Here is a 16,012-nt window from a genome sequence, read left to right as displayed (position 1 = left end):
CCGTATATTTTCTTGTGTCAGATTCTCTCTCCAAAAGGGCTTGATCCAATATGTTCATACTTTACATCAATGATTTTCAACCTGCGGTCTACAGACCCCTATGTCTCAGATTTCCAAAGAGGTCCGCACCTACCTTTGAAAAGTTTTAGGGGGTCCACAAATGAAAAAAAGGTTGAAAACCACAGCTTTACATAACTAGCTGGGTATGTTTCTGAGACCATACTCAGAGGCTGTCTGTGCAAATTTGCAATGATCATTTTTACAAGGAACCCCGGCCCCCTCAGTTGACTGCAGGTCTAAATTTCTCTAATACTGTTGAATGCTCTCAAAGACTCATCTACAATGAGAGAGATGCTGGTCAGTGGTCCTAGAATGAGAAGAGCTATGGTCTTCTAGGTGATGTGGCGTTAGATTTAGTTAGGGGGCCTGGATTCTATTCTTGGTTCCTCCACTGACCTGCTGTGTGACTTGAGGGGTGAGTCACTTCTCTCTGTTTCCTCTCCCACGTTGTTTCTGTCTTGTCTATTTAGACTGTAAGTTCTTCAGAGCAGGGACTGTCTCTTATGGTTTGTACAGGGCTAGCACAATGGGGCCCTGAGGTCAGCTGGGGCCTCTATGCTATTATAATATAAATAATGATAAATAGGCCTAAGAGTGAGGAACTCCTGGGGTTTTAGCCCTGGCTTTGATATAGATTCCTTGGTAGCCTTGGGCAAGTCATTAAACTTCTCTGCTTCAGTTCCCCCACTGATAATACAAGGATCCTTGCATACCTTACAGAATAGTTAATGTTAGTAAAGTCCATAAAAGTGCCGGAGATGTCACAAATCTCACTTAAGTCTGAAGAGAAAAAGATTACAGGCCAAAGGAGCAGTGGGTGGGTGTGTAGAAAGTTTCTATATGCAAATCAAACAGGAGACAGTAAACAAGTAGCTCCTGAGGGCTTAGAAGAGGATGCAGAAGCAAGGAGAAAAAATGTTTCCGGAATGACGGACACAAGAAAGCAAAGGCTTGAGTGGCGAGAGGTGTGCGTACGTGCAAACAAGAAAATATTTATTCTTCAAATTCTGTTCTCACTTTTGCAGGCTACAGAAAAACCTCTCTCTCTCATCCGGTCTCAGCTGGTTGTTCAGTCTGTGATGGCTCCTAATTTTACAATCTGAATTGTTCTCTCTACAGCCAAAAGTGCTGGATCCCGATTTTTAAATCTGGGTGTGTACATAATGTGTGTGTGCAACTAGTACATTTACATACACAATTCAGTAGTGCATAAGAACATAAGAACATAAGAAAGGCCGTACTGGGTCAGACCCCCAGTATCTGTCTACCGACAGTGGCCAATGCCAGGTGCCCCAGAGGGAGTGAACCTAACAGGCAATGATCATGTGATCTCTCTCCTGCCATCCATCTCCATCCTCTGACGAACAGAAGCTAGGGACACCATTCCTTACCCATCCTGGCTAATAGCCATTTATGGACTTAGCCACCATGAATTTATCCAGTCCCCTTTTAAACATTGTTATAGTCCTAGCCTTCACAACCTCCTCAGGTAAGGAGTTCCACAAGTTGACTGTGCGCTGCGTGAAGAAGAACTTCCTTTTATTTGTTTTAAGCCTGCTGCCTATTAATTTCTTTTGGTGACCCCTAGTTCTTGTATTATGGGAATAAGTAAATAACTTTTCCTTATCCACTTTCTCAACATCACTCATGATTTTATATACCTCTATCATGTCCCCCCTTAGTCTTCTCTTTTCCAAACTGAAGAGTCCTAGCCTCTTTAATCTTTCCTCATATGGGACCTTCTCTAAACCCTTAATCATTTTAGTTGCTGTAATAATGCAGCTGGTCATTTACCTGTGCAAATTACTCACCTTTGTGGGAATTGGATTCTAATATCAATACCTATTTCAGGATCATTTCCCGGTTGGTAGAAATTTTAAATAGATTTAAAAATAATAAAGGAACTGTTTAAGAGCTATAAATATATTTTTGATAAGAAATGGTTATTTCCTATCATCATGTAGGACAGTCTGTACACAGGGTACAGAGAACAGAAATGACTCTTGGGACCTATTATATATTTATGTGAACTTTATATATTTATGAAAGCCTACTTAATATGAATAGGGATGTTTGCACGTATCTTTTAAATGGCAAAGAAAACGGTTCTGTTTGGATTTAACATTTCCTTCTGAAATGGTGTGAACAGGAACAACACCATTATACTAGAGCCAGAAGGAAAAACTGACTAGAAAGTCACTACCATGAAAAGCAAAATTGACCCATGTTGTTTGACCGGAGAGTGAAATGTGAACTAAGTTAACAGTCTCTAAATGCTGAAAAGGAGGTTCGATTTAAAAACTCGGCCTTAATAAGCTAAGGGGTGGCTAATGACAAAGGAAAGAATTGACGGAATCCCTGATAAAGGTGGGTTATTGTTCAAAATGATTCTGTTGGAGGATTTGTTGCACACCCGTCCAATGACAGCAGCAGGCCTTTAGGGAAGGGTCACTTTCACATTAATTGGACATTTTCAAACCAGCCTTTTTGTTCCCAACACTCCCTTTGTTTTTGGAAGGTTTACCCTGGTCCCGCAGATTAGTTTGTCTGTCACCCTGGTCCCCTCTCTCCCCTTACAGTCCAGGGTACTCTGCTGCCCCCAACTCCCTCCTGCTGGCTGGAGCTCGGAGCAGAACGCCACCACTGCCTACCTGGCTGGAAATAAGGTGATCGGCGCTGCTTTTGGCTCCCCTTGGGTCAGTTTTATTCACTTCTGTCCATACGACGGGGCTCGGTTTTCCTGGTCATCGTGGAGCTGAGCGAAGGCGAGACGCTGGCTGGGGTCCCGGGGATGTTTAGGGTACAGATTTCAGGCTCCGAATCCATCTTTCCAAACGCAGCTTCCCCCGGCTGCAAGCGCCCCCCGGCCTCTCCTCTAGACCAGCCGCGGAGTTTGTACCGCAAAAAGAGGGGAGGGCGGGGGACGGGGGAAGGTCTCTGCTGTTCCCCGTCCCGCTCGGCTGCAGAAACCCGCTGCGGGTTGCAGCGCCCCTCACCTGGCCGCGGCGGGCAGGTGCTGGGAAGGGGAGGCAGGTTATACCCCCCCAGGCCCAGTCTGCACCTGGCCGCGGCGGGCAGGTGCTGGGAAGGGGAGACAGGTGATACCCCCTAGGTCCAGCCCCCCTGCACCTGGCCGGAGCTGCGCTGCCCGCAGAGGGTCGGAGCCAGCCGGGAGGCAGCGCCCCCAGCCCGGGGGTGGTGCCGGGGAAGGGCTGGCGGGGCCAGGGCGGCTGCAAGCGGGCGAAGTCCCCGGCGCGGCGGCCAATGAGCTTGGCGGAGGGGGCGGGCCGGGGAAAAGTTTGCCGGGAGCCAGTGGCGGCGCCGGCTGGCCGGGCCAATCAGAGCGGGGCAGCCGGGCTGGGAGCGCCCGAGACCGGGCCGCCTGCCTGCGCCAGCCGTGGGAGCCGGGCAGCCGCCGAGCGCTGGCGGGGAGGAGCCGGGGCCCGGCCGGGCGGCGATGAGCGCCCGCGGGCGGCTGTAGAGAGGATGGCCGGGGGCGCCCTGCGCCTGGCCCTGCTGGCCGCGCTCTGCCTGCGGGGCTGGGGTCAGCCCGACGCCACCTGCCAGCGAGTCCGCGCCGCCTTCCAGCTGCTGCAGCCCGGAGCCAAGGGGGTGCCCGAGAGCCCGGTGGCAGGTGAGCCGGAGCCAGCCGGGCGGGGGGTGACAGGGGCGAGCGGCCCCGGGGCCCCCCAGAGGCGGCTGCAGCCAGCGAGCCCCGGCGGGCTTGGAGGGGGCAGGCGGGTGCCTGGTGGGCCCCCCTGGGGGCTGTGAGCGGAGCTCGGCGGCCCCAGGGAGGCGGCGGTAGCGGCCCCGGAGAGCTCGGGGAGCAGCCGGGCTATCCACGTCCCCTCGGGCCTGCGGGCGCCTGGCTGCGGGGAAAGTTGGTGGAAGTCTCCGGTCCCCTCCCGCGGACTCGCAGCGCTGGCTGGGTCGGGGTCAGTGCCCGTGTGCCTGGCTCTGCTCGGGGCTCGGGCTCTCTGCGTGCTCGGCTAATGACTGGGGGCCAGACGCGCCCCGGGGGCAGCCCCCCTATCCCGGGGACGGAGTTAGCCCCTGGCTTTGGGTCTCTTCCCCGCCCCGCTAACTCCCTGGAGCCTGGGCTCGGGGCTGACAGCAAGGGCTGCAAGCGGCTGGGTTGCCTCTCCGGCCGGGTGCGTGGCTGTCCAGCCGCTGGTCCCGGTGTGGGGATCCCTCCCGCACGGCCGGCGGCAAACGCGCTGCTGGTCCCGGACCGCGCTGGGCTGTTTGGAGAAGACGCGGCGTGTCGCTGCGGGAGTGAATTCGGTGCTCAGGGAAGTGCGGGTGGAGGCGGGAAGGAGAAGGGTTTCCCCGCGTGCACTCAAGCCCCGCACCGCAGCCCGGGGTCCCTACCCTGGCTAGCTCCTTACCCCGGAGTCACACCGCGCCGGCGGGCTCGGGCAGGCGAGGGGCAGGGGGAGCGCTCCCCCTGGAAGAGCGAATTAGGGATGGACCTGACCCGGAGCGGCGCTGCGTGCCCCGAGCTCCCCCGGCACCTTGCAGTCCTCCAGCCCCGGCTGGGAACCCGCCACGCTCACTTCCACCCGTCTCGCCCGATCCCATCCCTCCTGGTCTCCCTGGCCGGCTCAGACGCTCCGGGGGGACGGTAGTCTCCAGGCCCAGACTGTTTGCCATCTGGGCTTTTGCTTTCCAGTTTTGGGGTTGACTAGAGAGTGCAGGGGGCGGAAAGCAAAGGCGCCCTGCTCTAGAAAATGTCTCTAGGACAAGTACACGAGATGAGGAATTGCTGGTTCACTTCACGTGGGCTGCTGCTGCCGTTTTTGTAGCGTGAATGCTTCTCTAACAGACGATCTCTGACACAGAAAACGGGGACACCCAACTCCCCACGTTCTTACTGGGCCGTGCGTATTGTGGGGCCGGGTGAATATAGACAGGGGTGACCAGTGAAGAATTGCATTGTCTGTGGCTTTCTGCAGTGTCCTGCCTATTCTGCGACATTCTTTCCTGCGCGGAGCAATGTATTGTGATGGAGAGGAGATCGCTTTGATTTCCCTGCTGCAGTTCACAAACTCTGTGGGGAAAAAACAGACTCTTGAAAAGCTTTCTTCACTGCATATACAATTTATACAACATCAGTTTTTGACAAGCACCGCAGAAAAAGCCAATGTCAAGTGTGTTGATACAGACAGGAAGAGGAGAAAAAGAATGAAAACCTGCGGAAAGGGTTCATCAGTATTTCCGAGTTCTTTGATCATGCAGAATTATATCGTAGCCAGGGTGTAATGAATTCTCTTGTGTAACTTCAAATGGAATAACTATTGTATAGTTTGTTGCTGTTATTTAATAGCAGGAGACCAGAGCTGCAAGTTATATGCTCGTTTTTAAACAGCAACGACCACTTAGCTCTTACCGTCCATATGCCACAGCACCCTAAAAATGCATTCCTAATTATGTTGAACTGGGTCAAAAGAAAGACTTTAAATAATTGTCATAAAGCGGAATTAGTGATAGATGAGCATTTTTAAAAAAACAACAAACAACTCTTTTATTTAGGGAGGATTTGGATTAACTGTTAATGATGGCTATTCATCTCTTCTTTACCCAAATCTATTTCATAGAATCATAGACTTTAAGGTCAGAAGGGACCATTGTGATCATCTAGTCTGACCTCCTGCACAACGCAGGCCACAGAATCTCACCCACCCACAAACACTGAACAGCATAAAAACCAGGTGTGAAATTAGTCCCCCTGCAGAATAACTCGCTGCAACCAGAAAGCGACATTGGGCTCCAATACGAGTGAACAGAACACTTAAAAGTCACAGGGTCTGTGGTGCTCTGGGGCACCCTGTATCTTAGTAGTACCCAGTCACATCTCCAGGGGTATGGAACCTGTCGTCATGCTTTGTCTATAAGAATGTTTGCTAGGTGGCAGCTTGGTACATAAAATCAGTCCCTGGGAGGAAATCTTTATTTGCAAAGCGTCAGTAAGATTAGCCCCGTCGTCCCTTCTTTAAGCTGTAGGCAGAGCTCAGTTTTGAAAAATGAGACTTAGCAAATGGTCAGGTTATAATGTGACCTAACGATTTCTGATACTTCAAATGGATAGAAAGAGCTAATGGAGAAGGGGGCCTCTTGATCCTCTTGTTGAAAGCAATAAGAGTTTCTCCACTGGCTTCGGTTAGCATCAGGATTCAGGCCCCAGTTCAGCGACATGCTTACGTACATGCCTGACGTTGAGGGTGTGAATTGTCTCACTGAGGTCAATGGGCCCTTAAAGTTAGGGGCATCCACAAAAGGGCTCTAAACCCAGAACATTTACATCTTCAAGGTGGCTACTGTGAATGCATGGGGAACTCCTTCTCAAAGCACTTCCTATGGACTCTTGCTGTGCAGTGTGCAGTCCAGGCCGGCAAGAGAAATTGTAAACCGTGTGAAGCTGCACACGAGGAGCCGCGGATGCATTTTAGTGCTTACATACAGATCTACACAATCAGATCAGTGCCGGCCTAAAGTAGAAGGGCTGTAGCATACCTTTGTCTGAACATGTTGTATTAGTATGTGATAGACCTTTATAGGTACGAAAGAGCTGTTACAACCCACAGGGTACGTTGTACATTTGCAAAATTGCCTGGGTATTAGTTACAGATAATTGCTGCAGAGGGCATGTTACTCTCCCTCTCCTCTCTTGCACTTTGAGAAGTCTCGCTTCAATTTTTTTTACCTTTAAAAAAAATGTAAATGAAAAAAAACTGAAATTCACACTCTTTAAAGTCCCACTTTAACTCTCTCAAAGCCAGTCTAGCTCTCTACCTGTCCGCACATAAGGTTTGCTACCTGTGGTTTGGGGAACCATATAATAGCGGACCTTAAAATATTGGAGCTAAAATATTATTATTATTGTATTACAATAGCGCTCTGGTGCTAGGCAGCATACAAACATATGGCAAAGAGACAGTCCCTGCCCTGAAGAGTTTACAATCTAAGCATAAAAGACAAGAGACTCCAGGTGCAAACAGTAATCCGATAGGGGAGTGCAAGGGAACAATGGGATGATCATGAGCAGCATGATAAGCAGTGGTCACAAATAAAAATGCTCCTTATGTTTATATAACGCCTTTCATTGAGAGTCTCATAGCACTGGCCGTACTATAGATATAAGAATGGCTTCACCCATCTCTGAGATGCAGAATACTTCACAGGCATTTGGGACAGGAAGTGGAGAAGACTACCTGCGTGTCTCGTTTGAGACTTCAGAGTATTGGGCTTAACCTCTGTGAGTTCTGAGTCCTTAGCTAGACAAACCTCTGTCATTTTTCAACAATGTCTTAAATGAGTCATAGTCGCTGGCGAGAACATAGACCCAAGTACTGGTGGGGTCAGGACATGTTTTCTCTCCTACTTCCCCCTTTCCCAGATTTTTGTGCTGTCCTGTTGCTGTTCCCTTCAGAACAGCTGCCTGCCTCCCTAGCTTTTTCATGCAGTTGCACCTTTTGAGGGAGTGTGTTTATATGCCATGCATGACTATAAATGAATTTAGGACCTCTTTTTATATTTTCTAGTCAGAAACCATATTTGTTTGAATGGCACTTTCCTGCAAGTACTTAAAGTTAATTATCTGCATCCAGTAGGTGTAATCTGGCTGACAGGCAGGGCTTTGCACATCCAGCGAACTCTCTGAAGTGTGCTAAAATGAGTTTATCTAGATAACAAACGTGTGGTGGATAGACAGATAAAATAGAACAGGCTGCAGCAGCTAAGACTGGGCAGAGACGCAAAGTCTGTTAAAGAGGAAAACTCTACCCCAAAGTTTGCGTGTGATGGCAGCTCTCTTTAATCTCTGTTCTCAGCCCAACTCTATGAGCCTTAATCAAGCAAAACTTCCCACGGAAGTCAATGGGAGTTTCGTTTGGGGAATTTGGCTCTTAGGTGTTAGGCTGCTGTCTTAAACCAATCAGATGTTGGGAATTGATGGGGAGTGGCTGAGGGTTCCCCCTTCCCTCCCACACTGTCCAACCCTGACATTGTCACGCAGTGGGCAGATTTCTTCCCCCACCCCCCCTTGGCAAGTGAAAGACCAGTCAGCCAGGAAAGAAATGTGGAAGGGAGTGATCAGTTGTAGCTCCAAATGGTCTCCGTCAGGGAGATAAGTTATGTGGCCCCAAAGATGACTGCCTGGTGCTATAAAAATCTGGCATCTGCGTAAGGGGCTTCCCGAAAGGAAATCTCATTGCAGCAAATCTCCTGGGGCTGGGGAGCTTTCGGCAGCCTGAAAAACCTCCCCTTTCTAGCAGGAGATGAGAGAGGACTCCCATCTGGCCCTCTTTTCACTGGGGAGCTGTGTTGCATGGGATTCCAATCAGCTGTGTGACCCCAGTGGTGTGGGAAGAAGAAAGGACCAAACCCAGTCTCAGGAGTGGGTGAATGCCAGGAGAGGGGTGTTTACTGTCCCCTGCAGTTCCCTAACATCCCGGTGCAGAGCTGGGTTGTATTTTGTTCTTCTGCAGCAGGATGAACTTTCCCTGGACAAGTTGGCTTTGAGGCCTTAAGCCACAGACATGGATGCAAAATTGGTTCATAAAGTTCTTCCTATATATATTGCTCGGTGAGCAGGCATTCTCCCCAGCCTGCTCTGCAAACACAGTTTACATGCTTATAGAGTCTAAACTTGCCCCCTTTCTGGAGGTTGAGTTTATTAATAATGAAATCAATCAATAAATAAAGTTCAGGTCTTTCATGCTTCCCAGGCTTGGCTGCTCCTAGAGTTCCTCCCTCCAGACTGCACAGCCCTGACACTAGATCCTCTTTCCCCAAAGAGCCCCTTCCACCTCCCTTTTATTCAGGTGGAGTAAGGAGCCATTTAGCTTGGTGAGTCTGCAGAATCTGCTTAACTCTTTACTAGCTGGACCAGTAACTGCTAACTGAGTGGGTGTTTACTGGAAACACTGCCCACTTCTTACAATCACAAAGTTACAACTTAGCAGCTGTAAAATGGATTTTCTGTATGCCTAAGTACAGAAACTGGATCATATTTCAAGTAATGACTATTTGCTTAGACTTTGGATCTGACCCATATTGGATGCCTCTGTAAGAGTAATGACACTTCAGAGCATCCTCTGCTTCTAGTGCCAGCTGCATAAATCTCTGTAATAGGGGAAACATCACTCAAGTAGTATTTTCTAGCCTTCTGTTTATTGCTTTTTTCCCTTCGTACATCTGTCAATTAATTAAAAAAACAACAACACAAGTTCTGAAATTCCCTGTCACAAGTCACCAGAAACTGCCTATTTACATTTAATATCAACTTAGAGAAATTGAGTATTTAAATAACTTACCTAAAACACATTTTTAGAGCAAACCAGAAACCATGATTTCTAGGAACTTCGCTTTGCTTTATGAGCAGTTGTATCTCATGGCAGACATAGAAGAAATACTGTGGTGTTAATACTTCAGGGTACTTAATGTTACAGGCCCGGGGTCTCTGGATCTAGGGTGACCAGATGTCCCGATTTTATAGGGACAGTCCCAATATTTGGGCCTTTGTCTTATATAGGCACCTATTACCCCCCACCCCCGTCCCGATTTTTCACACTTGCTGTCTGGTCACCCTATCTGGATCCATTGTCACTTTGGAGGAGTGCCTTGAAGGTACAGGTGTCCATGCACATAGCTCTAGTTCCAGGATCACACTCTGGAAAAGTAAATAAGTTACCCCTTGTAACTTGAATACCTCTCAGGAAACAGAAGCAATATTAATTGAAGGCATCCATTAGAGAGCAGAAAGGTGGACTAAGCTTCCGAATGGCATTATGTTTTCTGTGATGCCAGAGCATGCGATGGCGTATTTGATAGCACTTAGAGACCCTCCTGACCTAGCTATCATCAAAGAGAGTTTATTACTCAAGGGAGCAGCATGGAGTAATTTATGCCAGAATTTAGATTTGATTTAGAGAAGAAATTTTTTTTACGAATGGGGGAGTGAGGGGTAAGCATTGAACACTGGGGCCTCTTCAGAAAGATCTTAAGATGCCAAATGAAATTTTCTCTGATGTAGAGATATGTTTAAAGATCTTTTTGAAACAAACATTGAATGCAAAAACATGAGCTGATGTGGAATTCTGTGCTGGGATAACTTACATCACTGTACATAAAACAGTAATAAGTAAATTAATTCTTTCTTATATTTTCTTTCTTCTACGATCTTTGTTTAGCTCTTCCTTTGTCATTTGTGTGTCTATTTCTCTCTCTCTCTCTCTTCCAAGAGTTACTTGGATTCTGTTTCTTGCAGTTTTTTTTTTTTTAACCTTTCAGGTCAGTTTGTGGATAGGCTGGTAGATAGGAAACTTTTATGCCAAAATTTTCCAATGTGGGGATCTGAAGTTAGACTCCTAAAGCCATATGTAGGCACCTAACTAGAAGTGGTCTGATTTTTTTTTTTTTTTTTTTAAGTGCTGAGCACCCATAGCTCCTAGTTACATCAGTGGGATTTGTGGGTGCCTAAGTCAAACCATTTTTATATAGGTGCCTAAATATGCCTTTAGCTGTGGGTCCCCAGGTTAGAAAGCTTTGCCTTTGGTAACTAATGCTGTATTAGAACATCATCCTGTAGCCCCCCCACAGGAGCTGTGCCTGCTTAGTAAATGACGTAAATGACTGAATCTGCATGTTTCATCCAGTTGGGTCTGAGTGTTTAGACTCACATTCTGCAAAACCACAGAACTCGTTTGATCTTTCCAGGCAGAGAGAGGTCTGCTTCCTGCCCCCCATAGAAATAACCTTTTCTGACTCCTGTGAAATTTGCTTGGGAATCTTGCCTTTCCTTGCGTGCTGCTGGCAATCTTAGCACAGACACAAGATGTGGGAGGTTAAGCCTGTTGGTTAGAAAACAGAACGTGGCTTCCTAAAAATGTAATGGCCCAGATCTTCTCCCAGTTCTGGTGCAGTTTGCGAACTTTCCTAGTTATCATCCCTAGGTGGGTGCTCAGTGGAAAGAGGGGGGGCTTTCAGCCATATGTATCTCAGGGGCACAGCTTCTCAAAATTGTGCAGGGGAATGGCTCCTCTTTCCTGGGATCCCTTTACCTTGGCCATCCTGGCACAAGGCATGCTGCCATTACATCCCTTGGTGGGCCTCGGCCGGCCCCTGACCTCTCTATCAAGTCCCCTGTGATGGAGTCAGCAGTAACTCCGTTGGGCGTTCTCTTGTGGCTTTAACAATGGTTGTCCCATGGAGGCGCTCTCCTTAGGCATCCTCCTAAAGCAACAGAGCTCGGATGTTAGGGAGACCTTCGGTGAGCTCTGTGGGAAGGGGGTGGAGTTGCATTGGGCCCCCTCCCATTCCTCTGGTGGTTTTAGGGCCATAAGAGTGGGATTTTTGCTCAATCCCCCTTTTCCCCCCGCAGTATGCTGTGAAGTGGGATGGAAGGGTGGAATCCTTACCTTCCCAAGAGTGAGGGAGTGGGAGAGTCTCTGTCTTGTTCCATGTAAAGGCTGAGGAATATCTGTCTGGCTAGAAATATTCATGAGTGATTACATTGTCTTCCCCTCCCTTCATGGAATTCAGTTTCCAATGCTCCTAGGTCCTTCCCTTTGAGAGAGGCAAGCACAGAGGAACTCGGAGGAGATTAACACCTGGCTTCCTGGAGTAAGGAGTTAAAAGTGGCGCGCTGAATGGAAAGCCTGGGTTTGTGGGCACTGGAACGGAGCCGGGGAACAGCTTTAAACAAATGTTTCCTGTTGGCCTCCTGCGCCATCGCTCAAGGGGGTGCTTGCTTTGTACCTTACGTCTCTTTTTTTAAAAATCTGAGTAGGACTAATGATGCTTTCATCCAGGCTGCTTTTCCATTTAGCCTAGCACGATCGTTTAAGATCTTAGTTTACTGGAGAATTGAGTTTCTGTTCTTAATTATTTCAGGCCTGCAAGTTGCTCTCTTGATAGTAAAGAGCAGGAGCAGAACCCTAGAATTTAGTAACCTCCTAAGGCAATCATTTTATAGTGAGATCATTTCCCCCCCTCCCCGGGGTTAATTTTAACAACATCCTGAATAGTGTTGTTCTGGGACTTTCTGATGCCCCTAGGACACTGTGTGTCTGTGTAATTAAAATACATATGTTGTGTACACACGTCTGTAAGTCAAACTCTATGTTCTTGAAGGTGTAATTTAAAATGAGCATGGGCTATTGTTGAGTAGAGAAACATAAAATCAATTTACTTATGTCTTCTTTATAACCTCTCATTAAAATGCTTTTTATAGCACTGTCATATTGTTGTGGCAGTTGTGTGCCCAACTTTGCAAGACTTGAATAAGAATCCAACGTCAGACAGCCCTGCGAAAGAGAAGATGGTTCAGAGAGTAATGGATAATAAATATCCCATGTGGTACCCATACTGTTCCGATTTTAATCACCTGTTCAGTGAGGTTGGTTTATAATTTATATCTTTTTAATTAGGTTTTAAAAAAAACAGATAAATGGGCACTTGACCTGTTTTCTGAACAGCTGCATTTCCCTTCTCCTCACAATGTCAAGCATTAATATTCAGTGACAGATGCTGAATCCCTTTCTCATGCGGTTTAAATAACTTTTTATTAAACATAAAATATTGCTCTGGCAAGGGAAGAAATATCCAAACATAAGTTGTTAAAAGTGTGAGCCAGGTTTGTGTCTCGGCCTAGTCCCCCTAAAGTATTCAGAAGAAGAATGCTCTCCTTTTGTGCGGGGTTGGTAGTAAAAACAAGACCCATAAAGTAATTGACTAGAGCCAGCAGGAATTCCTAAGCAACAGAACTTGATGCAGTGCCCCTGAAACTCTGTACAAAGAACCCTCCTTGACCTGTTGTCTGTGAAGGCTGTTGCAGTGTAACATTGCTCAGCTTTTAGGGCCAGATACTCATCTTGTAGCCTATGCGTAAACCTGGAGTAACTTCAGTGTGGTTACTGTAGCTCTAGGCCACCATGTGCAATTAGATGTGGATGGACGTTGGTGCCCCTGGAGAGCCCTGTTGAAATTAGTGGCCTGTCTGCCTGTCTCTGCTGGCAGGATTGGGGCCATACTCTGGTGTGACTGAGATCAGAATTTGGTCCTTAAGCCCTCAATAAGAATTTTACATCAACTGCATGGAGATGATGTGGATGCTGTAGCCCCTGCTCTACTAAACGCTTCTCCAGGGACCCAGTTCTCTCTCAACGAGAATTTGAATGACGTGCTGAGCAGCAGTTGATTGAAGAGTGAATTTTAAAATTCCTGTGTCAAAGTGGGGAAAAAGTAGTAGTGGAGATGGCTGCAGCTCTAGACATGCCGTAGTTCTGTTTGCCGTGAATGTGTGCAAAATTACTGGAGCATTTACACTCCTATTCCCCAAGATGGCATAAATGCCACAGCACTGTAACATTCCTTCATCTATACACATCTACCTACGGGGCCAGCCCCTGCAGCCCCTTAGCCACAGGAATAGTGTTCTGCAGGGTCAGGCGCACACACCTAATATTGTCCAGCTAGAAATGGAAAAAGATGAAAAGAAGATCAATACATGAACATCTAAATGCGTTTTTAAATAAACCTGTCAGGGTAACTTCCTAGAGATTTTTATCTCCACAACGAAATTGTAATGATCTATAACAAAGGGAAGAGCTCATTTGCAGTGGCTGAGAATGGCATTACAAGGTGCAGTGGTTTGAAACTAAAAAAAGGAAAAATGTCGGTTGGAAGATAAAACAATCTGAACAGCAAGGACCATTAAGCAATGGAATGATCTTAACTATCTCCCAAGTCAGGAGCCATCATGGGAGATATTTAAGAGTTAGATAAAATACTCGCAGTAGCAAATTTGCAGGGGGTTGGGTTGGATAACCCATGGGACTTTTTACCCCCTCTCATGTAGGACTCCAGGAACATGCAGTAATATATTAAATGCATATCTGGGTCGACCTTACGCTTGTCATATGTTGCCAGATGTTCATCCCCTCATAGGGTGACCAGATGTCCCGTTTTTAAAGGGACAGTCCCGTTTTTGGGGACTTTTTCTTATATAGGTGCCTATTGTGCGCCTCCACCCCCGTCCGGGTTTTTCACATTTGTGGTCACCCTGTTCCCTCACATCAGTACATTGCTGAATGAGCGTTCTTGATCCAGACTTGTATATACAGCATTTTATGCAACATCAATAATACATTGGTCTTCTATAGCACACACAATTTGTACAGCACCTCCCACAATGGAATCCTGGTCAACGGCGATACAAATAATAGAATCCTAGAATATCAGGGTTGGAAGGGACCTCAGGAGGTCATCTAGTCCAACCCCCTGCTCAAAGCAGGACCAACCCCAACTCAGAGGCTTTCCAAGCTCTTCACAAACAAGCCTTAACAACTGGGAGGTGAAAAAGCAGTTTGTTCACCTAGAAAATGGGGATAATAAGAAAGTCGACAGAAGAGTTTTCAATGGCACAGAAAGCAGTTAAATGCTCAGTTCCCATTGACTCAGAGTCTAACGCCCCTTCCCCCAATTGACTTGTTCCATGTTACACAGCAAGACTGTGCCAGTCAAGAATAGTACCCGAGAGTGCCTAACTCTGTTCTGTACTGTAGCCACTAAACTGCACCCCCACCCTTTGGGCTGTAAACAGCAATGCCCTAAACCTTCAAGCATCTCACTCTGAAATTTCTTTCCTGCCCTTATTGACCTCCAGGATAGTTAATATTGTTGGCTCCCACCATACAAATTTTTGGGCCATTCAGCATAACTCCCAGCCTTTCCCCTTTGTGTTTGCTCTCATGTGGGATACATGTGTATCATTTGCTTAAAAGTAAAAAACCAATTTGAGATATGAAATAGTTCAGCTGATCACAGTGAGGAGGGGAGGTGCCTAGATGACATTGCTGTTTTCCATTCATTTCTCTCTCTCTCGCACAATTCTCTTCACTGCTAGATTTTAGAGATTTTTCTGTATTGGTATCAACTCTGTGTTTTGTTTGAAATTAGAGCACTAACTTACACCCTGGAGAACCAAGCCCTGCAGTAGCAGGACATTGAAAGCTATGCAGTAGAGTTAAACCTATCGTGCTATGTACTTTGGGTTGCAAATTGACTGGGATTTAATTCTAAACCACCTTTATAAAAGTGCCTTTATGTAACAGCTTGTTTTAGTTGTATATCTTTTCATATTTCATTCAAATATTTTATTTCATAATATTTTAGTTCTTTAGGCAATTTTACAGCCTTTGTTAGTTTTTCGCACATACAATTTCACCGTGCTCCTATGAAGTAATCGATCCTACATGTCATTAATACACTTTACCACTTTAATAAGCCTCAGTTTTAATATGACGTGCAATATCTGTGTTAGTAAAAATCTTCCCTGTGCATAAAACATGCATTGGCAATGAAATGTGTCAAATCACCTTTTAAAGTGGGGGAAAATGTTTCAATTTTCGCTGTTCCCAAGCCCTGACAATTTGAATCTTTTTTTTTTTATCTCCTCTTAGGAAAGTGGAAGATCAAGGTTTACATTAATATTTATCTTGTTCTTTAATGTTCATTTTTTTTCAAAAGTGATTTTTGACACTTTTCCATGATTAGTTGAAAAGTGAATATAGTAGAGATATTAAAGGAAGAACCCAACAAATATAAGGATGATTAATCCTCAGATCAGAGTGATAATTTACTGGAGTAATGGCAAAATCAATCAGAACTTGCTTCATTTCCATTTAAAAAACACGTCCTACAGACTAAACTTGAAACCACTCTTGTGAAACTAGTGGAACTGCTATGTATGACTTTATTAAGATGGCACGATCTTTGGGCCAGGGACTGCATCTTGGTACTGTGTTCGTCAAGTGCGTAGCACAATGGGAATCTAATCCTTGCTTGACAGCCTCTAGACCCTACTGCAGTACAAATAATTAATAAGTAAGACAGTTCTGGGAGATGAAGTCAAAGGTTCTCATTGACTTCAGTGGTGGTTGGATTTGGGTCT

The 16,012-nt window shown here is 46.5% G+C and overlaps 1 protein-coding gene across 1 annotated transcript in view; it reads left to right on the top strand.

The window, feature by feature from the left end:
• The first annotated feature begins 3,546 nt into the window (after positions 1-3,546).
• GPC3 (glypican 3) overlaps positions 3,547-16,012 on the top strand; it is a 274,404-nt gene continuing 261,938 nt past the window's right edge. The window contains exon 1 of the mRNA XM_065411009.1: positions 3,547-3,694. Within this exon, the coding sequence (XP_065267081.1) occupies positions 3,547-3,694 (148 nt within the window). The remainder of the gene's footprint in view (positions 3,695-16,012) is intronic.

This window comes from Emys orbicularis, chromosome 9 (genome assembly GCF_028017835.1).
Source record: "Emys orbicularis isolate rEmyOrb1 chromosome 9, rEmyOrb1.hap1, whole genome shotgun sequence".
NCBI lineage: Eukaryota > Metazoa > Chordata > Testudines > Emydidae > Emys > Emys orbicularis.
Note: the sequence above shows the minus strand (reverse complement) of the source record. Positions and strands in the feature narration are given on the sequence as shown.